We start from the raw sequence: 24219 nt of genomic DNA, 5'->3' as shown, positions 1-24219 counted from the left end.
TAAGAGGATATATTTTATCTATTATAGAATTAATTTAGATGATTAACCATACGATTAATTGGTAAAACTTTTAATGTGGTGGGTATTATTAATTATAGTTAATATATAGTAGAATTTTTTTTTGATGTGAGAAAGAATTAATAAATTACTTAACGAGTGAAAATTATTTTTCTGGTTTTTTCTGCTATTGATTTTCTTGTACACTCACTTGTTGGGCTACAAGATCCACAATCCTCTTTGTAGTTGGTAATACAAGCCATGCTGGAATGTACGCTTCAACTTGGTCAAATTTATGAGTTTCAATGTCTGCAAATGGATCATTGAATGGACCAGTTTCTGGGGTGATGAATATATCGTTACTGTGAGTTGGAGCTTTACTAGTGGATGACAATGATGCCTCTGTTTTAACAATATCGGCAACATATTTTAATATTTCTTGTGGGATTGGGGATTCATAATCTGCCACTTGGTATTGAGTGATCAATTTTTGCAATTGTGCTGGGGTCAGCGATGAGCAGATACCACGTAGAATATCAATATCCTCGATACTATATTTCCTAACTTGCAATAACTTAGAAGTTTGAATTAAATGCTGTAAACAATCGGTACCATCTGGGACACCGTGCGTCTTACACCATTCCTCTAATCTTGTAACATTGTAATTTAATTGCAAACCTCTTTTCCAAGATAAAAAGTTTCTTTTCATAATTAAGTCATTGAAACAAATTGCATCAACATAATTCAATAGTGTTGTAACAACCTTATGGAAAACTTCAGTTTCAATTTGGAATGATTTCATAGACCAGTAGATGCTATTAAAGAAAGTCAATATGTCATCCATAGTGTATTCTTCCCCAGAGCTAAAAATCTTGTTTAGAAGACCACCAGATTGACCAGCACTGAAACCAGGAAGGGCCTCTGATAAGACAACAGCATTGACTGCCTTCTTTTGTAACTCTCTTTGTAACTTCTTCAACCAGATATTGTAGATATTGTAGCTTAAAGATTCAAAATCCTCCTTTAGTTCAGTAACTAACGATACATATTCCTTGTACTCATCGTCGGTCATTCCGTTCTTGAAAGATTCTTCAGTTAGAATGGAATGTTGAGCAAATACAACAAAAGAATATAATTCACGGACATTAGCTAGCCAAAATGCACCAGAGGGAATTAGGTCTGCACCTTTCAGAGTCGTGACCACTTTTTGAATGGTGGTTAAAACTTGTGCCAAAAATCCTTCACTCTGTTTGGTCAAACCAAATCTCCACATCTCACTCAAGATGATAATCAGAATTCTAGCAGGATAGACGACATCTCTTCTACTCAATTGCATACCAACACCCGCAGCAGGAACTTGGAAGTCCTTCAATAAACCATCGGTGATTTCGTTGTTTAAAACATCAATATCCTCCAATAATCTGAATAACTCTTCGTTGATCTGTGATAAGGCGTTTGGATCAGTAGTGATACTGTCTATTCCCATATTCGATACACTACCAGCGTCTCTACTATTGACAGGTCTGATATTCAATTGTTCATTACCCATTGAAGTGTCAGCGTTATTGATTATGTTCCGTTGCATATGATTTTCTTTAGAAGGAGTTTGTGGTAACACGTTGGCGGTAACAGTACCCAGAGAAATCTGAGTTTGAAGACGAGATAGTTCTTCCTTTAGAGATTTCACTTCATTTTGTAGATCGCTATTGTAAGTGGTGACTTCTAATAACTCTGCCTTAGTCTTGTCAAGTTGTTCCAAGTATCCTTGAGACGTACTTTTGATTTCTTCGTATTGCTTATTGATGTCAGCAATTTGTAATTTATAGTTCTCGATGCTTTGTTTAGCTTCTTCTAACTCTTCTTCGATTTGCTTACCGTTAATGTTGAAGTTCTGCTGTTGCTCCTCAAGATCTTTGGCATGGGAAGCCTTTAATGTTTCTAGTTCATCTTGTAAAGCATAACTGGACTCCAAATTCTTCTGTAACTCGACTATACGAGCTGAAAGTTGCTTATTCTCCTTAACCTTAGCAGCTAGATTTTGAGTCAGCTCGACCACCTTATTCTCAAGTTTATAACTGACCTCTTGTAGATGATTAACAGATTTAGCATCAGCCTTCAACTGTTTCAAGGTTTTTTGGGCAAATCTTCTTCTAATCAGAGATTGTACCACAACTGTTCTCCTCTTATCTTCCATAAACACTCTTCTTGGTTTAAGACCTCTAATATTCTTTTGAATAACTGTGGCTGCATCCGTCTCTTGTTTGACTTGAGCATGTTTTCTGTAAAGCTCTTTCTTGATACGACGTTGCACACTTTTGATACTTTCTAAAATGGCCAAAGCATTGGTACGACGAGAATGGCCTCTGATGCGTGACTGTATTTGCAAGGCTGCTCTATTTTTCATTTCATTGTCAACCTTGATTCTCTCGACCATACCCTTAGCATGTTTTTGAATGCCATGGATAGATGCCATGATACGCAGATATTCTCTACGGTAGTATTTAGATCTTATATTCTTTTGGATTAGAACACTAGAAGAATGCATCTTATCACTTCTGAGTTTTTCCAGGAATGCTAACATACCAGCTTTGAAGAATATCTTTGTGTTACCAATTTGGTATTTCTCCTTGTCCTTTACGGTAACATCTAGAATTTTATTACACAGAGTGATAACATCTTCCTCAGTCATATCACTTTTGGTAAAAATAAACGACCACTCAGAAGCTGGAAGCAAGATGTAGTATCTCAGAATGAATTCATTGAAAGTCCATCTGGATGGGAAACCCGCGCATGATATTCTAATAGTTTCTAAAACACCACATGCTCTTAATTGAGAAAGAACCATTAAATTATCAAACTTCCAGGCTTCTTTTTCGTTATTTGGTTTGATACAACGAATGTAGTGAACATTTGTCGATCTAATAGTATCCATTAACTCAATCAATGATTGTTTAAACATGGAACCTAGTGTAGGTTTTCTTTGAACGGTTCTGACAGGACCCGGTTTAGCCTTCTTGCCTTCTTGTTCTGCTTTTTTAGCCTCTTCAAGCTTTTCAGCATTACGCTCTAGGGTTTCTAGAATATTTAATAAGGTTCCGTTAGTTGAAGCCTTTAGAACTTCTAAATGACCATCTGACACTGTATCTCTATTCTTTTCAATAAAACCGTCAACATCATATGAGACATCCAAAGCATAATGGCTAACAACGAACTTTGTCTGGCCAAAACGAGGTTTTGAAAATACTTTATTAGTTGGAGGTTTGTCCAAGGTTTGGTATAGTTTCTGTGTCCAGGATTCGTCGGATCCAGCAGGTAACCTACTTTCTTCATCCAGCAAGGACAATATACCAAGCTTGTTTTCGATTAAGTCAATACAAGGCTGGTTATCGTTGAACTCAATGAATGACCATTCAATTTGCTCTTTGACGTATTCTTCTTGTTCAAGTTTAAAAACATGCTGATTGAATTCTTGCTGTAGCTTCTCGTTGGCGTAGTTAATACAAAACTGCTCAAAAGAGTTTTTTTCAAAATGCTCAAAACCATAAATATCTAGAACACCGATAAAAGACGCTATTTTGTCGCTAACAGCTGGATTGCACAATACCGTGTTAATGTTTTCAACTAACCAGTCAAACAATGCAGAATAAATAAATTTTGCAACGGAGTCTCTCGCTACTAATGCCTGATTGTAATTTAGATTCGAGACAATCTTTTCCGATCTAGTTATAATTTGCTTCTTCGTGATCCATTTAGCAAAATCAAACGAATCAATACCAAGCAGTTCACATGCAATTTTCAGATTTTCTTCATCAGAAGATAGTGAAGCGTCATTTCTTGTCTTCTTAATTTCAATGTTACCAATATGTAACAATGCAGCTAATATTTGAAAAATATGCTTTTGGGTTTCGTCGTTGATACCAACTAAAGATAGCGCGTCCACTGTGATATTATACTCCTGCTTATCATCTACGCCTTCAATTGCGGTCTCTCCACCTTGATTCATGTAGAAATAATCTTGTGCTTCCTTCAAATGTAAATACTTTTTCTCCTCCGGGGATAGACCAGCCATCATCTGGTAGAATATGTGATAGTTTCTTTCTGTGGCCGGTTGGTAAACCAACCTTGAACGTTCCAATAAGTACGTTCTTATCTTGGCACCTATAATGGAAGTTTCTTTGTCGAAGAGGATCTCTAAATATTTACCGAATCTGGAGGAATTATCGTTCCTAGTTGTTTTGGCGTTACCGAATGCCTCCATAATAGGATTAGTGGCCAAAATTTTCTGTTCAGTTTCAGACATTTCTACCTGGTGCTGAACAGTAGCAGAGTTCTCTTCTTCCACTGATGCGAAGTAACGCATGATGTATTTAGCCGAGACGGTTTTACCTGCACCAGATTCACCACTGACCACAATAGTCTGGTTCTGCTTATCGTTCTTCATAAGTCTGTATGCTTCTTCAGCGATAGCAAACAAGTGTGGCTCCATTTCACCTCTCTGTCTACCAGCATACGCCTGGATCATGTCCTGGGAGTACAATTGATCCACACGATCAAACGGGTTTGTCGCAATAAGGACAATACCAGAGTACGTGTAGATATTTAGTTGTGAGTATCTCTGTTTGATGGCATGTAACACAGCAGGTTCATTTAAGTAAGACAGTGAGGTCAAGTCCTCGGTGGCCTCCAGGATAGGAGGGTTCCTCAATAATGGTAAATTCTCATCTTTATCATCGTTTAAATCCGTAGCATCAACTTCAGTGGTAGTACCGTCCTCCAATGCCAACTCCAAATGGTATTTACCTTCTTTTTCAACGTTCTTAGTAATCTCAGCTCCAATCCATCCTTGGTCCTTACTAGGAACCCAACAACGAGTACCTACTTCAAAGGACATCTAAATCACACAAAAAAGAGCAGAAGAAAGATCAATTAAAAAAAAAAATCAAAGAAAGTGTAGTAATTTCTTTCTCTTCTATAAACGTCTATTTGTTTTGGTCTTATTTTGTGGGTTGATTTGATATTTTAGATACACTCTATTTTTTGTCACTCTTACTTAGATATTTTTTGCAAGTTCAAGAACCAAGGTAAATAGTTTCTTTTAAAAAGCCTAATGATCCCCACACAATAAATATTAAAACCTGATCAAGAGTTCTTGTTATAAATCGACACGAAACACCTCTGTGGACCAAAAGATCCTCTCAACGTCTTTTGTTTTAACAAGCACTGCACACCCAAGCTCGAGAACAGCATAACATCCAGTTCGAAACAAACTGCTGTTGCACTATATAATGAATGTAAAAAACAACAAACGAAACCATAATTGGGATTAGACTAGGAACATAGAAAAGTAGGCGATACCGTGATACACTCACAAACAGCCGAAGTGCCGTATTGTTATTTTTTTCGTGTTTTCTTCTTCTTCGTCATATATTATACACTGTAAACGTGTTCTTTCCTCGTGTAGCATGTTTTAGGGTTACTATCTTTTTTTTAGAAAATTTTTTTGGGTGTCTTAGGGTTTGGTGTTATTACCCGGATTATGTTTTATAATATTTTACGTAGTATCAGGTGATCTCTTCTCATGAGTTAGTAAGCAGGTGGTGGTGAGAGGGGTGGGATTTGTTTAGGATGTGTTGTACGTACTATTCTGTGATATGTATCCTTCTCTTTCTTTCTTTTTTTATATTCAGAAAATATAAAATGTCGTCATAATTATTTCCCTTTTCTTTTTATACATTCACATATATATATGTATATAAAGATAATGTTTGATATAGGAAATTTATTGATTACGTTATTCTTTATATGCAAATAATAAGATAAACAAGATAAAAACAATACACATACAATAAAAATTAAACTAAAGTAAAAATGTCTTCTGCTGAACAAATTGCTAAACATGCTCGTGCAGCTGGTAATATTTTAAAGACTATTTCTGATGAGAATCGCTCCAAGATATTGTACAACATTCATGACGGTTTAGCTGAGGCTAGGGCTGAGATTGAACAAGCGAACAAAGTTGATCTAGAGGAGGCAAAGAAGACTGGGCTTGCTGATTCGATGGTGAAGAGGTTAGACTTGTTCAAAGGTGACAAGTTTGAGGTTATGTTGCAAGGTATCAAAGATGTAGCCGATTTGGAGGACCCTGTTGGTAAGGTTAAGATGGCCAGACAGATTGATGAAGGGTTGATGCTGTACCAGGTGACTGCACCTGTCGGTGTTTTGCTTGTGATCTTCGAATCACGTCCAGAAGTCATTGCCAATATCACCGCCCTAAGTATCAAGTCTGGTAATGCCGGTATCTTGAAAGGTGGTAAGGAGTCTGTGAATACTTTTAGGGCTATGGCTAAAGTGGTAAATGAAACGATCGCCAAATATCAAGAGGAGACCGGCGTCCCAGTGGGCGCTGTTCAATTGGTGGAGACTAGAGAAGATATCTCTGATTTACTAAAACAGGACGAATACATCGACTTGGTTGTTCCTCGTGGGTCGAATAGTTTGGTTAGACAGATCAAGAACACTACCAAAATTCCAGTCCTAGGTCATGCTGATGGTATTTGCTCTATCTACGTCGATAGCGCCGCTGATCTAGAGAAGGCTAAGAGAATTGTCTTGGACGCCAAGACTAACTACCCAGCCGGTTGTAATGCGATGGAGGCTTTGCTTATCAACCCTCAATTCCCACAATGGGATGAGGTTCTTCTGCATCTGATCGAAGAAGGTGGCGTCACAATCCATGCTACTCCAGATGTTAAAGAAAAATTCTTGCAAAAGTTAGAGAAAGATGGTAAGTTGACTGACAACATCAAAAGTAAAATTGTTGATGCTAATGAAGCTGAAGACTTTGACAAGGAATTTTTGTCTTTGGATTGTGCAGTTAAATTCATTCCAAACACCACAGGAGCAATCCAGCACATTAATGAACACTCTTCTAAACACACTGAGGCCATTATTACTGAGAATGAAGAGGATGCTGAAAAGTTCTTGAAGGGTATCGACTCCTCGGGTGTTTATTGGAATGCATCTACTAGATTTGCTGACGGTTTCAGATATGGTTTCGGTACCGAAGTTGGTATCTCCACATCTAAGATTCATGCTCGTGGGCCAGTTGGTCTCGATGGTCTGGTCACATATCAATATCAAATCAGAGGTAATGGTCAAATAGCCTCAGATTACCTAGGTGCTGGTGGTAAGAAGGCATTTGTTCATAAGGATCTTGATGTTAAAAACATCACATTGTAGATAGTTTCATCCCAATAAACTTAGATTATAATTTATAATTATAATCGTGTAACGTTATATAAAAAATTCTTAATAAATTTATGATATAATATGAAATTGAAAGTCTCTGCTTAAAAATTATGCAGGTTTTTTATTGTTTTTTTCATTTAACTTGCTACAGATAAATTAACCATCATTACCCAAAAATGATATAAGATATTTATACCATGAATTTAAAATTTACACAATTTCCTGACTTTGGGCGTCATTTTCCATTTCGATTTCAATTTCGATATTTCTTTTTTGAATGTCCTCAAGCTTCTTTTGGTATTTGTCGTCATCATCTAGATCACTTTCATCCGAATCGCTATCGCCCGAATCGTGATAATTATCCTCATTGTCGCTACTGTCAGCCAACCAATTTTCTAATTTATCAAGATCAACCTCATCTTCTTCCTCATCTTCAACGTATTGGACATCATTATCTTCTTCGTTTCCTTCTTCATCCTCTTCGTAATCTGATTGCGATTGCAATTCTTCCTCTCCTAGATTACCCAAAACTCTTTTCCATATTGTTTCGTCAACATTCAATGGTGTCATACTTTTATCCTCATTAGAGTAAGCACCACTTTTCAGTCTCTCTAGTAATTCCTTGGAGATCGCTTGCTCAATCTTTGCAGCAACGAGTGCCTTACGTTCTCTATTCATTTCACGCCTCTTCACTTTTGGAGCAACACCTACATATTTTCTACCCTCGTCTAGCATCTGTAATTTCATTTGTCTCCTTTCAACAAGTTTAATCTGGGATAACTTCACGTATCTTTGCTTACATTTGTGGATGAAAAACTTATTCCAATACTTTAGATGCTCATCGATTTGTGCCAGAGCTTTGCTGTAATTATTCGATAATTTAATCTTTTGCCACATTCTGGCCGGTGTATGTGCTCTCTCGGGAGTCTTGAGACAGAGATAAAGCCTACCTTTGGGACCAAGCTCCCTGACCGTCGCATACTTTGAATTTGCTAAGGGACATGACTGCCTAGTAAATAATCCAGTTACATTATAAGGATCCTTATCAAATGTCTGCCCGACTTTCGTCTTAATCTTACTAGCACAGAAACCATGATTAATGATGTCCCATATTAAATCATCTGACACTACCATCCTTTTTATTTTATTTTATTTTATTTTATTTTATTTTATTTTTTGGTCCTTATCCTCTTTAACGTTATATACTAATTATACTTTAGAAAAATATTAAGTACAATATACTAATACTTAGATAAATGTATGCTCTCATCTATCTTTAATGATGATATATATTTATATATCGATATTATATATTAAAAAAAGTAAATCAAAACCAAGAAAATTTTTCTTTACTTTCCTTTTTACTAGAATAGAATATTCTGTATATTAAGCCTGGAATACCTAGGAAATGAACTTTAAAAAAATGGGTGTCTGATCTTTAACAAGCTTATTAATTAATAAATGAAATCATCTCAAAAAACCTTTAATTAAAAATGAATAAAAAAAAAGAAAATATAAAGCTCATCGCATCCCACAATACTCAATATCAAGAAAAACAAAAAAAAAAAGAAAGAAAGAAGAAAGGACTGCACCCTTCAAAAAGTTGCCTGAAAAGACGGCTCAGAAAATTGAAAAATAAATAAAAAAATCAAAAAAGTCGGGTGCATATTTTTTGTGATTCACGTAACGCCGGGTAACTATTTTGGAATATTTCGTCTTAGAGTATCTTTCACATGTGTTATCCGGGTAATAATTAATTAAAAAAATTTAAAGTTTGCCGACGCTATCAACCATTTTATTTCTTTCTTTCTTTTTTTTTTGCTGGATAGCTACTAATCTTCATCGGAAAAAATACTAAAAGCCCAAAAAAAAAAATTAAATTAAACCTAAATCCACAAGTTAAGAATGTATTTCGATATTGATGGCAATATATTTGCCATATTCTGACTATTATATTATTTCAATGAAAATAGATTGACGGAATTGACAAAAACAAAAGTATTGAGTGAGGTTAATATAATTAAAATAGAAAAAACATAAGGCAATACTAATAATAATATTTAAAAATATATTAGTTTAAAGGAAAAAAAATTAATCAAAAAGAGAAAGTGATAGCATTACTGAGATTAAATATTTGGTTTAGTTTTTTCTCTTTATTTTTTTCCAGATATAAATGTTAGGATTTCAAAAACTTACTGGAGTCCGTAGTAATGAGTCAGATGAGGCACCAAGGACTTTTGGATCACCAGTTAAGCTAAGACGTGGGTCTAACTCTACTAATAAAGTTAAGGCGAAGCTGGAGGATATCAGCGGTAAACCATCTTCTAAGCTGCCAATTGATCTGGAGTTGAATGTGCAGTCCCCACCATGTGTCCTATATGGTTCTGCTACGGATTCTACCGGATCATTGATTTGTGGGCAATTTGTGTTGAAAATTAAAGACCCCTTTAAGGATAGATTTGTATATTCAGTGAATGACTCTTCTGATGTTAGATCCCCGCCACAACAACAACAACAGCTGCAGCAACAACAACAACAACAACAACAGAATAATGGTTATGATAATATTAGTATTACAACGGTTCAATTGAGGTTTGTTCAAAAAGTGACGTATAGTAAACCTTTTATTCCTGATGCGAGTGTCTCAGCTTCCTCTACAGCATTACAATTACCTGCAGCCGCAGCAAATAACATCATCAATTGTAAAAACTGTCATGTCAAATATACTTCATTGAAAACCTGGGATATTCAAAAGAATAAGAAAAATATAAAAATAGGTAGACATGAATTCCCTTTTTCTTATTTGATCCCGGGTTCTGTTCCATCAACTTCAGCACTAGGCTTGAATGCCAACTCAAAAATACAGTATGAACTCATAGGTACAGTTACCTATATAGATCCTATCAATGCAGTTAAACACTTTCAAGTAAAAATTAATATGCCTGTTCCAGTAACACGGAGTATACATAGAGGACCAGATAAGAACTCACTTCGTGTATTTCCACCCACACAATTGACGGCTGCCGCTGTTCTTCCGAATGTAGTTTACCCTAAGTCAACTTTTCCTCTTGAAATGAAATTGGAAGGTATTTCTTCACCATCTACGGGTAAAGGGTCAGATAAAAGGTGGAGGATGAGAAAACTAGCATGGCGTGTAGAAGAGACAACTAGAGTCAAGACAAATGTTTGCTCACAGCATAAAGAAGATCTGCATAAACTTGAAAAACAGGTGAAATTCAAAGAAGAAGAGAGGAGCAAGAAACCCCCATTACCAATAAAAAGGTATGGTGATATCGGTCCTCAGATCAGGATAGCGTTAAGTTCACCCTCGAATATGTCGTTATCTGCTCATAGAAATGCAAGAAATGCTCCACAGCCTTTATCTACAGTAGCGGATGGTACGCCGAACTCTGCGACACTATCTTCCGGAGAAGATCAGGCAGGCAATATAGACACCGAAGAGACAGAAAGTGCCGATCAGTTTGTTCACCCAAGTGATGATGCGATGAGACAAGAACTTTTACAGCAACAACAAAGGCAACGTGAATTACAACTAAAACAAGAATTAAAGAATAGCAGCTCTTTGTTTTCAGAAGAAATACGTATAATTTCAAAAGGTGAAATGAAAAATGGGTGGAAAACTGATTTTGATGCAGGAAATGGTAAAATTGAGTTAGTAACTGATATTGATCTTCTTAATTCGAACTCCGGAGTTTCGAATCCAATTATGCATACATCAACTACTTATCCTTATAAAGAAAAACCTAACCAGCCACCTATCACTATTGCCTGTGATATTCAGGATCCGAACTTAGGTATATATGTCAGTCATACACTGGCAGTAGAAATTGTGGTTGCTGAGGAAGCGTTGCAGTATTCAAATGGACAACCATTAAATTCTTCTAGTAGAAGAAGTTCTCTAGCTGATACTTCTGGTGGAAATGCTGAAAGTCAGTCGTCAACACAGGTTGATGAGGAAGGAAATGATATGGATCAAAGAATTCTAGAACTGTCGCCTATGTTTGCGAACCGTAGCTCTCAAAGAGCAAAACCGGTTGAGTATAATGATCTTGCTCCGCAGACATCCAAATCCAGTATTGGCTCTGGAAATGGTACTGGGAGGATTGGATCAGTTAGTGCGACTCCTAGAATTGTTAGTGTTCCAACGGGTGCTGCAAGAGTGTTGCGTATGCAGTTTCGTATTAACGTTACGGAAAGATCTGGTTTGGGCATTTCGTGGGATGAGGAGGTTCCACCTATGTATCATGATATTAAACTGCTTTCCCCACCTAGTTATGATGATGCTATCAACGGTTTACAGGAACCTAAAAATATCATATACGAAGAACAGGAAAGTGGAAGATCTTCTCCAGTTACACCTATTATTGCAATTCCTCCATTAGCCCATCATAATGACCATCGAAACTCTTTAACTGCTGTTCAATCGCCTCAACTGGAAAACATCATTAGTATCCAAGGTGCTGTGCCATTCACAAGAGGATATACCTTGACACCTCATAATACTACTGATGTGAGATTAAGAGGCTTGTCGGAGGCTCTTGATACTGATAGAATTACACAATGAGTATTCTAAGCACGATTTAAGCGCATTACTACATTAAAAAGACCATAGTTATAAGTAATTATTATTTATTATCTTTTTTTCTTCATCGAAGTTCGTTACTTAATGAAACATAGCATAACATTTTTATACTTAATATTATTTACACTCTATTTTAATGATATTATTAACTTGTTCTATATGACATTGTCCTTTTCCATTTTTTTTTTATATATAAAATCATTTGGTTTTTTTCCTTATATTACAAATTTTCGTTAATAAAAATAATTGAAACAGCAATTTTTATTTTTGAATTCTCTCAGAATTCTTGATAAATATTCTTCATACAGAACTGTCTGATTTAAACGTTAATGCTTTTCCTTTGTGTTTTTAGTTGTTCTTCTAACATTTGATAATCGACGGTGGATTCGAAAATAAAAGAAAAAAATATAATATTAAACATTTAGACGACGTGCCAGTTTTTCAACCAGTCTAGTTTCTTGTACTTTTCAAAAGGACCAGTCATACCATAGGAGAATGGAGCAAAGTAGATGAATCCACCAATAACTAGGGCCATGTAACCGAAGTAGATAGCCAATCTGATTGCTTTTTGCGATTTAGTTTTGTTTAGGTATCTCAATGAAGCGTCGAACATGTAGGCCAAAACAAATAGTGCAAAATACAGAGCTGGCATGTAATGATGTAGATACTTAATTCTACCCATGATAACGAATGGTGCATAATGTAGACCCCAACCTAATAGAGGATACAGACCACCGTACAAAAAGATTTCTTCGTCTCTCTCTGTTCTGAATACCTGTTGTTGTCTCTGCCACTTTAGCAAATAGTAGACAATTAGGAGCATTATGACAACAATGGATAGAGTGGAAGGCCAGACGGAAGCTGGAGAACCTAGCAACAAGTATCTGTTAGCTTCTTCACCCCAGTGGTTAATTCTTAGAGAACGGTATAGAGTTGGCCATTCCCAAGCTTCAGACTTCAAGTAATCATGCTTGTCACTGGCAACAGTTAGAGCGTTGTTGGTGTCCATCATTTTCTTGTTCAAGGCAAAGAAGTCACCCCAGAATGGTGATCTTGGGTAAGTGAAGTTCTCTGGAGTTGGAAGCATTTCGTTGCTGTGGGATTCGATAGTCCACCAGGTCTTCATGTCATTCTTCTTTGGGTCTAGAACACAAGCGACTTCAGCCTGCTTGTAACCCCAGTCTGGCAAATGTTTGCCGGTCTGAGCCAAGTAACAGCCTACGGTGCTGTGTTTGAAACGCATCTTGGTAGTAATTGGGTGCAACAGGGACTTATCCTCGTTACCATCGTCCAACATAACTTCGACGATCCAATGATCCTTGTCGTCACCTCTTTCGATACTTGCGTAACAAGAGACCTCGTAAGCATCCTTGGTGACGGGAGCGAAGATTGGGTGGGAGTGCAAGTTAGTTCTTGTCAAGGCGTGGATCAAACGGATTGTGTCACCGTCTTTGACGAATTGAGGTTCAGTCTCATTAGTGTCCCAGATTTTCTGGCCGTGTCCTCTGTGGAAGATCCAGACGTTGTTGGTGTCATTGTAACCATAAGCTGTGACCTGTTGTTGTTCGGAACCTTCTGGGTAAGTCTGGACGTGAGAGTGTAGTAGGGCACCGTGGGAGACGTCCATGTTTCTGAACGTGACAGAGGAGCCAAAGGCGATATCACGAGGGCCCTTACCGACATTGCTTCCCTTCAGAGCAGCTTGGAATCTTGAGGACATTGTACCGTCACCTGGACCAGAGTTGCACAGTAGATGGAAGTGGATCTTGAAGCATAGAGCGAAGATCAAGAACGGGGTAACGATATAGAAGATGATTCTAGCCAACCAGTGGCCAGCGTATTGTTTCCAGGAGACGGACTTGTCGCCTAGCAACTGCCATAGGTCCACAACGGTGTGGATACCGACCAAAGAGATGACGAAGAGACCGACCATTTTAACGGAGATGGCACAGCCCATGCTTACACCTGTCAAGGCGATCCAAGTCCACCACTCTGCGGTGAAAGGTCTCTTGTGGGCTCTGTGGAAGAACTGGAAGGACATGAACGTAGCCACGGTGAAGAACAGCAGAAGGGAGTCCAGCAGGATGAACTTACCTAGTGTGGTGTAAGAGCTCTCGAACAGGACGAGGACGGTGACTAACCACACGGTTGGCAAGGCGAAACCGATAGCCTTTGCGGCGAAGTAACTCATGGGGACGCACATAGCGGACACGATACCTTGGAACAATCTCATCTTGGTGTAGTCGATGTAGTCCGGGTAGTCCTGTCCCGAGGGGAAATCCCAGGACCCGTTATAGCCAGCTAAGTAACCGGACAACCCTACCAGCATCTTCCCCAAGGGCGGGTGGACGTCGTGGTAGAATTCACCTCTCAGGTAGTAAGACCCGAACTTCCCGAAGTGTGCCTCGTCCCAAGTCACCTTGGCGTTAATGTGTAGTTTGTAACATCTGACAAAGACAGCCACTATAGTGAAGACCAATGGGACCAGGTATTTCTCTAAGTTACGCCAGAACTTGACGTTCTCCTGCTTCTTCAACTTATCATCCTCTTTCTCAACTTCCTTAGCAAGTGGTTCTTGTTCAGAAACCCTTTCCCTTAACACGTTCTCTTCAGGCACCATCGGGAAATAAAACAAAGAAAGGAATTGTGTGGTTTTATATTATTGTACTATTGTAGTTCTTTTCTGTCAATTCAATGAATGAGATAGTAATAAAATCGAGATAGTAATAAAATCGAGATAGTAATAAAATCGAGATAGTAATAAAATCGAGATAGTAATATATAAGCAAGAGAGAGAGAGAGAGAACATGCCAGCACACCTCTTTTTTTGTCGCAAGAAGAAAATAAACCCTAAATCGTATTTTTAGGGTTCAGATATAACTATCCACGGCTTCGTTCACGAGCATATCGTGTTCCATAACATTCGGGGTTGATGTCATCATAAAAACAAAAGAAGAAGAAGAAGAAGAAGAAGACGGGGGAGGAGGGGACGAAATGGATTTACAGTGCTTCATAATACATTGTGTATGGGTGTTTATCAAAAGTAAGAGAGAGAGAGAGAGAGGGAGAAAAAAAAAGGGATATACGCTGTCAAAGCAGAGAACAATGGGAAGGGATGGGGTGAGATGTGTAGAATATGGCGTAGGTTGTTGGTGTTAGTGCATAGAGAAGAGAGGGAAGGGAAGGGCGGGGCGGGGCGAAGAGAAGGGGCGGGATATTTTCTATTGTGCTACCACGGTTGTGCTACTACAGTATATACAGTACTACGATGTTATATAGAGACAGTATTTATTTGGGGGGGGGGGTGGTGAAGAAGAAGAAGAAGAAGAAGAAGAAGAACACGCCGTACATGTAAGGCGTAGATGATGGTGCAGTAGAAGGAAACAGAACGGAAAAAAATTTATGCACTTACAACACGTAGAAACTTATAGAAGTGCAGAACATCCACCAAAAAAACAAAAAAAATTAAAAATTACGGAAAATTAGAAATTTTTTTTTTGAAAGGAAAGGAAAAAAAAAAAAAAAGTAAAAAAAAAAAAAACATACTATATAATCAAAAGAAAGGGAATTTATATTTCGAGGGAAGAAAAGAGAGAGATAGAGAGATTAGAGATAGGGAAGGAGAAGAAGACTATATTAGATCTTATATGATCAACTAGAAATAAAAAAAAAATAACTTACGGAATACATATAAAACCAATAATACCTATAATATAACACGGACACAAATACAAATACAAATAAACTAAAGATCTGGATGTCGTTGGATGTAACGGTTCAGGAGCGAACACGCAATATGAATCAGTTGATGGGGGTGTTGATGGATATAAATGTTTTGAATGGTGGTGATTCTGCTGTTTTGGAGAAGTTGCGGATGAGTGCGAAGACTTTTGAAGGGGCGATCTACGACAAGAGTTCTACGAAAGACGAGTATATGCAAGGGATGAAGGAGAAGATTGATGGGATGAGACAGACGCTAGATGAGAAGAGACGTGGTAATGTATTACCACAAGGGCAAATACAACAAAGACACGGTTCGGGACCGGGACCGGGACCAGGACAAGGACAAGGACAAGGACAAGGGCCTACGACGATGAATGATAATACTAGATTAACACCACAACAACAGCAGATGTTACTGGCGAAGATGCAAGTAGCTGTTATTCCGCCTCAGCTGCTGGCGAGGATACCGGGACTTCCTCAAGGAGTGAATACATGGCGCGGAGTCACTGAGCTGGCATCGAAGAATATATTATCGCCGCAGGCTATGGAGATGGCTAGAAATATTTATAAAGTGCATCAACAACTGCTACTAAAGGCTAGTTTTGAACAAGCTCAGCAACAGCAAATTCAGCAACAGCAAATTCAGCAACAACAGCAGCAGCAACAGCTGCAGCAACAGCAACAGCAGCAACAGCAACAACAGCAACAGCAACAGCAGCAGCAACAGCAACAACACCAACAACAGCAACAACAGCAACAACAGCAGCAACAACAGCAACAGCAACAGCAACAGCAACAGCAACAACTACCCAATAATAACCCTCAACAACCTCAATTTAATATAACTAGTGACAACCTTTTTCAGGTCTTACTCAAGTTGTTCCAGGACGAATATACGTCGTATAAGTATCAGGAACAACTGAATAAGCTGTTCAAGATAGAGGATATTAAACAGATTATACAACAGGCTATTGAGGTCGGGAAAAAATACGCTACACAAAGATACCAGGTTGGGCATGTCCTGACAAATGAAGAAAGAGTATTGTTCTTCAAGAAGTTCCTAAACCACGTCATCTTGAGAAAAGTGGAGGAGTTGAAGATTACTCGACCTGAGAACAATATGATGCAAGGAAACAGGAACTTGCAAAATAATGCGAATAATAATAACAATATTAACAACGACAATAGCCTTGGTAACAATAGCCTTGGTAACAATAACAATGCCTTAGCTAATCTGCAGATGCAGATGCAGATGCAGATGCAACAACAGATGATGTCCCCTAACAATATGACGCCAAATAACATGTCCCCTAACCTATTAATGCAGAATATGATCCCAAATAATATGACACCGAACAATATGGTGCAATCGCCTTTGATGAATGATAATGTGTCTCTAAGGAATGGTTCCGTAGTAAATACTCCAGCCATGGTTCCGGCACAATTTAATATGCAACAACATATGCATCCTCAACAACAGCAGCAGATGCAACAGGTTCAGCAGCAACAGCAGCAGCAGCTGCAACAAAAACAATTGCAGCAGCAACAAATTCAACAAATTCAACAGCAGCAGCAACAGAAGCATCAAAAGCAACAGCAGCAACAACAACAGGAACAGCAGCAACAACAACAACAGCAGCAGCAACAACAACAACAACAGCAACAGCAACAAACTAACCCTCCACAGCAGCAAATGTCACAGCAGCAAATGCAACAGCAGCAAACACTAATGCAAAATCTTGCAGCAACTAAGAATGATATTCAAGAGATCAGGAATATTTCTATCGAGGCTGCTAAATTAACTTTACGCTTAACTGACCTGACCAACGAATTATCGGCTGAAGAAAAGGATATGATCAAAAATAGACTGAAAACTAATCAAAAACTTTTCGTTCAAGTCAGCAATTTTGCACCTCAGATATATATGATGACAAAGTCAAAAGAATTCCTCAAGGAGGTTTTCCAATTAAGGATATTTGTTAAGGAGATCCTAGAAAAATGTGCAAAGGGTATATATGTAGTAAAGCTGGACACTGTTGACAAACTTGTAATGAAATACCAAAGATATTGGGAAAGCATGAAAGTTCAACTACTTAGAAGACAGGCTCAAACTAAACAACACGATATACAAGGTACTTTAAAACATATGAAGAAGATGCATTCCCAGTCTGCTGCTTTAGGAAATTCTGTAACGACACCTGCACAAATGGTGCAAGCTACGCCTAATTCCGCCATGAGAAGTGTGTCAACACCGGCTGTAATACATCCGGGTAGTGAGAATTTCAGGAACCGTGGAACTAATCATCATAAGAATGTGTCCTTATCTGCGGCTACTCCTGGATCTGTGCCTGAAAATCCTATCATAATTGCAAAACGGAACTCTTCAATGGATCCACCTAAAAGCCCTATTGTTGTTAACACTGTAATGAATAATAATCAAACGCCGGACCAAACAGGTTCGATGAAAAATGAGGCAGAAAAGTTATCAAACATGAACACACAAAAGAGTGAAATCATATCACGCTTTAAACATAGACAAAGGCTGTTCATTACCTCACCAGTTGATTTATTCCTCACTACTTTGGGGGACTGTTTAGGTGTTGAGAGTGAAAAAGTAGAAACTGTTTACAACATTCCTAAAAATGTTGCCGATTTTCTTAATGAGATTAAGATCAGCAAAACCGAACAAAGAGTAAGAAACCAAGATAGTGTAACTATGAAGGTAGTTGACAACAAATTATTAATGAAGAGTAAGGCTGGACCAGAAGATAAGAAATATGACATCCCACCCTCTGCATTATCTGCTATTTTTAAAGGTATTCATGGATCATCCGGGATTAATACTCTGCAACTATTTGGTAATTCATCTCTGTCACCAATTAGTGAGGAACATATGAGTGCGAACAACATTAAGAAGAGAAAAATGGACCAGTCAGAGATAAGCCCGGCGAATTCTAATGTAACTACAAGTACTGACTCGACCATGATGGGGGAGTCAAAAAAGGCTAGAATCGAGACGCCTGAAGAACCTCTTTTAACCGCTAACAACGGTACTACGAACAAACAGGATGTTGACAACCTAAACCCAGGCAATATATGGGACTGGAATTATTGGGAGTCTGCTCTAACATGATAAACTAAAATTAATATTCTTATCCTAATTTTTTTTTTTTATTATTATTATTACAACTATTATTATCATTACTATTAATTTGAACTGATAAAAGTAAAAATCTTTTCTTCTTATTTTATTACCTCAACAGGTTGTATCCTAATTAATTTTACTATTTACAATATTTATTTTCTTTTTTTTTTCTTTAAAAAAAAATACCAATTCTTTACTTTTTATTTTTTAGTTTAGTTATTAAGGTATATCAGACTACTTTTATTCTTATCTTCTTTACTTTTACCTTAGTAATTTTCCATTCAATTGTTAATCGTTCGATAACTTTAATAAAACATGTTTAATTTTAATGAGAATCCTGCTCCAGTCCATCACATTTTTGTTAGTGAACTTGTCTTTGTGAATAGTAGTAGCTGTTCTACTTATTCAATAATGCAAATATAATATATGCTAATATCTTAGCTAATATTTAAGCTCTTATTACTAAAACCACCATCTATCAATATCTTCATGTATCTTATATGTTATAATATACGAAATCCCTAGTGATCCGATCCCACAGTTTTTTTTTTATTACCGGTCTTTTACGTAATGGTCCTACTGAACGCTATTTCCATATAATTTCTCGATGATTGAGAATTAATGACTACAAGTCTTTTTAATTTTTTTCTGAATTTTGAGATTTACTTTGAATATTCTCAATTTTGACACAATTGTTCTTGCCGTTGATAAGAAATCTCCTGATTTTCTGTCTTCAAAAGTCTATCTAAGAGTATAGGCCTTCATTCAAATTGTAAATAAAGAAAATCATTGAAATAATGACTAGACCTATAGTACCGCAAAATGTGGATGACAATGAATTGAAAGAGAAGATCTTACCAGAAGTCTACCAATGGGCTCTTGGTAACGGACTACTGATGTATCCTCCAGATTTCAAGCTGAATACTGCTAATATTGCTCCTTTTACGTTGTATCCAACCCCGATCTCGAGAGGCAGTTTTGAAGAAGCATTGGATGTACAAAAGGGGTTTAATGAGCTGTATGCTGAGATCTCTAGAGATTCTGGTAAGAATGGTGCTTGGTTGACCAGGGAGACGGAGAAATTGTCTGAATCTGATGCTGATTTCACCGGGAAGTTATGGAAACTGTACAAGAGTGTTCGCGACGAAGGTATCTTGCAGAAATTGAGGTTGGGTGTTTTCAGATCGGATTATCTCGTTGACAAAAACCTGGACCAAATTAAGCAAGTGGAGTTTAATACTGTCTCGGTGTCCTTCGCTGGGTTTTCCACAAAAGTTGGAGAAATTCATAAATATTTGAACGATTTTGGAGTTTATGGGGCTGCCTGCTACGATGACAAAGATATTCCAGTGCCAACATCTGTACCTGAAATTACCCAATCTTTTGCCGACGCTTTGAAGAAATATGATTCTATTGAGAAGAACCCAGTTATTTTGATGGTGGTTCAAAGAGGTGAGAGAAATGTTTTTGACCAGAGGGCGTTGGAATATGCTCTTATGAAAGAACATGGCATCAAGGTTGTTAGAATGACATTTGATGAGATAACCGAAAAACTAAGCATTGATGAGGACAATAAGCGTAGACTATCTATAAAATCAACGAATGAGGAGGTTGCTATTGTATATTACAGAACAGGTTATACTACAAGTGACTACGAAACTGACAAAGACTGGGAAGCTAGAAAATTCTTAGAGAGAAGTTATGCTATCAAGGCTCCCGATCTATTGATTCAGTTATCTGGAGCTAAAAAAATTCAACAGCTATTGACTGACAATCAAATTCTATCGAAATTTATTGAGGACACAACAACGAGAGAAAAATTGAGTAAAACATTTGTAAAGATTTTCCCACTAGATGATTCTGAGCTTGGTAAAATTGGTAAAGACCTTGCCATGAATAATCCTGAGAAATATGTGTTAAAACCTCAAAGAGAAGGTGGGGGTAACAATATATATAAAGAGGATATCCCCTCCTACTTGAAATCTCTAGATGAGTCCGAATGGAATGCCTATATTTTAATGGAAATCATTGAACCAGAACCATATACAAAGAACATCATATTTAGAGGTGATGATTTCTTTAGAGAATCAATTATAAGTGAACTAGGTATTTACGGTACTATTTTGTTTGATGAAGAAAAGACATATTTTAATAGAAATAGTGGCTGGCTCCTGAGATCTAAGTTTACTACTTCTAATGAAGGTGGTGTTGCGGCTGGTTTTGGTTGCTTAGATAGTGTTGTATTATACTAGATATAGATTTTTAGAATTCATTTTTTGTTATTTTTTTATGAATGAAATATTATGCCGTGATTGACAGTTACGTACTTCTCTATATTCCAAGCAGTAGTTGTTGCTACTGTTTTTAATTCACTAGTTCTTCAACAAGATAAATGAGACTAGCGTGTAGAATATCTTGTTATTAATTATAGCTGGGTTTTTACTGTGTCGATTTGCTCTTTTTTCATCAAGTCATTGGCCCAGAGAGCAGCACCCACAGTATTGCTCATTATTGTTATCATTGAAGTAAATGGGATCAGTTCTAATAGGCCAGCAGCAACACCGAAGCACGCCAATGGCCCCAAGTGCCTGTATTTGAACGCCTTTGTTTCGGCACTTGTGAAATGTCTCATACGGAAATACCTGCTGAGGTAACTTAGAGCTCTGTCAGGAGCGGTTATTTGATTTACGATCAATGGTCCAAAAATGGGTATCAATGATATAGCGGATAACATGAGAGTTTTCGTTAAACTGTAGACTCTTGCAGTAACAAATGAGTAAATTACACTGTGAATTGACCAATTGAACTTACTTCTCTTCGTCGATTTTTTGTCGAGGTATTTAGCCTCCGTTACCAGTTTTTGTTGTCCCTTCTTCACTAAAGTAACGTCAAAGACTTCTACATTTAACTTATCCACCAATAGGTTTCTACATATGTATGAGGCCATGGTGTTAGATTGTACTAGCCATTGAACATGAGCAACGAATAGGCCAACGGGACCCATTGTTAGAAGGGCACCAGCTAAAATAAATGGCATGATTGTGACATAGTAAGCTCCAGCAACAACCCCAAACACCAACAAATATGACCCAGCAAATATACCTAATGGCTTCCAATATACAGGCTTAAGTGCAACATGATATAAACCCTGTAGAGAAAACTTGGTTACATCCATGCTAAAAATATTAGCATTAGTTATAATTTAAATATTGTTAGTATTTATTGTTCAGTAAAATTAGTCATTAGGGGGGTAGACGGGGTTATCAATAAAAGAACATACCTGTAGTGGGTATCTATAACTAGTAGATAGAAACAAATCCTTATTAAAACCTTGTCTTATCAAATCCATTTTGATTAAATATCTCTTACGTCTTTTGTCTATCTTATTCTGTGCTGGGACTAAGAAATATTTCTTGACAAGATAATACAGGTCCATTACTTTAAAATTGTTTTAAATTATATATGAATATTTATATTAGAATTTTAGATATCACCTTAGTTGCTGTAGCCTTGCCAACTAGACCTTAACCCTTGAAATGCAAGGACCCTTTTTTCCTTTTTTAGATGATTAATTAGTTATGTACCCACATCCACATATGGCACTATCTAGAAACCCTTAGTCCACTAGCAAGGGTCTACGGTTGTTTGAGTGTAATTAAATGGCGAGGCATCGCAAAGCATCGAAGTCGGACAAAGATGCCTTTAATTTAAAAAAAAATAAAAAAAATAAAAAAAAGGGAAATATCGCTGATAACAAGGATATTTTTTATTAAATTACACTAATGATAATCAAAAGCATAAGGCTATTAGTATCTGATTTTTATTTTTTTAGGTGGCTGTCCGTAGTGTGAGTGAAATGGAAGTGCGTTAGGTTACTGGAGGAGTGTCAACAAGGGCACGACCTCTGTGTGTCTCGTTATAGCCATCCGTGAGAACTCGACAAAAAAATTTAAATCAGTATTACAGATAGCAGCACTGTTATATATAAAGCATAGATGAATTTGAATATGTGCTTTTTATATCTATTATTTTATATTATTTGTTGTTGGAAAGAGTGAACAGACGATATATGTGAAAATAAAAGCTGCTAAAAAATAGTATAAATATATGTAGACATTATGTATCGATTGGTGTGGATTCTGTAATAGGGCCGTATTTTGCTGTCCTCTCCTTAATCTCATCATTCAGGTCTCCAACACACCAGAGGAAGGCTCCAATGAATATATAAGGTACTAAATGGCCGGACAGTATAGGGACGGACTCTAAAACTGTTGCAGCTATGCCAAACATAAACCACCTTGCGTAGTTTTGATAGTATATTTTCCTTAGTTCTTTTTCGTCAAGCTTCTTAAGTTCTTGGTAATAAGGTTTGAAGTATGCGAAGCCGTTTTGTGCCGCAAAAATAAGCTGTACAAGTGGTAATCCCAAAAAGGGGATGAAGAAACAGCCGACTACAAATATGTAATCCAATAATTCAATAGTCCAGTGGATGATAAGATCAGGTAATCTGTCTGTGTAGAATTCTACGTCTCTAACATTTCTCCAATACTTGATGATGTGATCACCCTTGAATACTTTAACTGTTTCTGTGAACGTCATGAACTGGTTCATGTTTGATATTGTAAGCACATTTCCCAGTATCTGGGCGGCTGTTTTGTCTCTGTCTCTTTTTGCATCCCTAACGGACAGATAATTGCTTACATATAAAACTTGAAAAACTGTAAGAACCACAGCAAAGGGCCCTAGAATGAAAGAATATATCATAGTCATAGTTGGTGCAAACACCATCCCAAAGGTGAACAGATTGGACACAAGACATACGTAATATTTCCACACTAACATAGAGTCAACATTTTCCGTTACTGCATTCGTGTAATCGAAGGTGAACCCTTTAAATGGGAAGAACACGATATCCCTGTTTGCTAGGAAATCCAGTGTCAAACTCCTCCGCATAAGAATTAGGTTCTCTCTGTGTTCAAGATACCTTTTCCAATAAGAACTTAACTTCCGTTGAAAGACATTTTGCTCCTCCTTAATTCTCCGTTTATCAATCAAACCCTTCAGTCTTAATTTCTGTTTCACCTTTTCAATCTCTTCATCACCAGGCAAAGGCTTCAACTTCAGACCTTTCATCGGCTTAGTAGCCGTGTACTCAGGATTGTTGATATGGTAGTATTCATTGCCATGGATTTCATTGTGTTCCATATACCCGAACTCCACTTTCAAACTGTGGTCAGGACATGCAATATCCATTTTGTATATATCTGTATATGGTATATAGTTTTATTAATCACGATGATTTAAATCATCAAATGGAAACAAACTTCAAAATAATTTTGTATTACATTTTTTTATACAATTTAACTAACCACAAAACTAGAGCATTCACATACTGTAAGAAATAATGTATGTCAAGGTACTATGTACATTCCACATACACAAAACAAGTACATGTATCACGTGTTTGGCGGCATGTCATAATAGTATACGGGTTTTTCCTTCC

At 37.2% G+C, this 24219-nt stretch overlaps 9 protein-coding genes across 9 annotated transcripts; 4 read left to right on the top strand and 5 right to left on the bottom strand.

The window, feature by feature from the left end:
- Nucleotides 1–184: 184 nt before the first annotated feature.
- MYO2 (myosin 2) lies at nt 185–4888 on the bottom strand (the record flags this gene model as incomplete). Its single annotated transcript, XM_071053488.1, has 1 exon — nt 185–4888. The coding sequence occupies one exon, from the start codon at nt 4886–4888 to the stop codon at nt 185–187; it is 4704 nt and encodes a 1567-aa protein (XP_070910896.1).
- A 977-nt stretch (nt 4889–5865) lies between these two features.
- Nucleotides 5866–7236, top strand: PRO2 (glutamate-5-semialdehyde dehydrogenase; the record flags this gene model as incomplete). Its single annotated transcript, XM_071053487.1, has 1 exon — nt 5866–7236. The coding sequence occupies one exon, from the start codon at nt 5866–5868 to the stop codon at nt 7234–7236; it is 1371 nt and encodes a 456-aa protein (XP_070910895.1).
- A 219-nt stretch (nt 7237–7455) lies between these two features.
- Nucleotides 7456–8379, bottom strand: RNJ42_03322 (Protein MAK16; the record flags this gene model as incomplete). The annotated part of the gene is made up of 1 exon (XM_071053486.1): nt 7456–8379. The coding sequence occupies one exon, from the start codon at nt 8377–8379 to the stop codon at nt 7456–7458; it is 924 nt and encodes a 307-aa protein (XP_070910894.1).
- Nucleotides 8380–9418: 1039 nt separating this feature from the next.
- Nucleotides 9419–11830, top strand: LDB19 (Ldb19p; the record flags this gene model as incomplete). The annotated part of the gene is made up of 1 exon (XM_071053485.1): nt 9419–11830. One exon carries the CDS (start codon nt 9419–9421, stop codon nt 11828–11830), a length of 2412 nt encoding a protein of 803 aa, XP_070910893.1.
- A 439-nt stretch (nt 11831–12269) lies between these two features.
- On the bottom strand, nt 12270–14468 carry RNJ42_03320 (Dolichyl-phosphate-mannose--protein mannosyltransferase 2; the record flags this gene model as incomplete). The annotated part of the gene is made up of 1 exon (XM_071053484.1): nt 12270–14468. The coding sequence occupies one exon, from the start codon at nt 14466–14468 to the stop codon at nt 12270–12272; it is 2199 nt and encodes a 732-aa protein (XP_070910892.1).
- A 1137-nt stretch (nt 14469–15605) lies between these two features.
- On the top strand, nt 15606–18704 carry GAL11 (Gal11p; the record flags this gene model as incomplete). Its single annotated transcript, XM_071053483.1, has 1 exon — nt 15606–18704. The coding sequence occupies one exon, from the start codon at nt 15606–15608 to the stop codon at nt 18702–18704; it is 3099 nt and encodes a 1032-aa protein (XP_070910891.1).
- Nucleotides 18705–19513: 809 nt separating this feature from the next.
- GSH2 (glutathione synthase) lies at nt 19514–20968 on the top strand (the record flags this gene model as incomplete). The annotated part of the gene is made up of 1 exon (XM_071053482.1): nt 19514–20968. The coding sequence occupies one exon, from the start codon at nt 19514–19516 to the stop codon at nt 20966–20968; it is 1455 nt and encodes a 484-aa protein (XP_070910890.1).
- A 173-nt stretch (nt 20969–21141) lies between these two features.
- Nucleotides 21142–21891, bottom strand: RRT8 (Rrt8p; the record flags this gene model as incomplete). Its single annotated transcript, XM_071053481.1, has 1 exon — nt 21142–21891. One exon carries the CDS (start codon nt 21889–21891, stop codon nt 21142–21144), a length of 750 nt encoding a protein of 249 aa, XP_070910889.1.
- Nucleotides 21892–22832: 941 nt separating this feature from the next.
- On the bottom strand, nt 22833–23969 carry LDS2 (Lds2p; the record flags this gene model as incomplete). Its single annotated transcript, XM_071053480.1, has 1 exon — nt 22833–23969. One exon carries the CDS (start codon nt 23967–23969, stop codon nt 22833–22835), a length of 1137 nt encoding a protein of 378 aa, XP_070910888.1.
- Nucleotides 23970–24219: the final 250 nt, after the last annotated feature.

The sequence above is a fragment of the Nakaseomyces bracarensis genome, assembly GCF_045282275.1.
Source record: "Nakaseomyces bracarensis strain CBM3 chromosome Unknown Scaff11_0, whole genome shotgun sequence".
In the NCBI taxonomy this organism is placed as follows: Eukaryota; Fungi; Ascomycota; class Saccharomycetes; order Saccharomycetales; family Saccharomycetaceae; genus Nakaseomyces; species Nakaseomyces bracarensis.
Note: the sequence above shows the minus strand (reverse complement) of the source record. Positions and strands in the feature narration are given on the sequence as shown.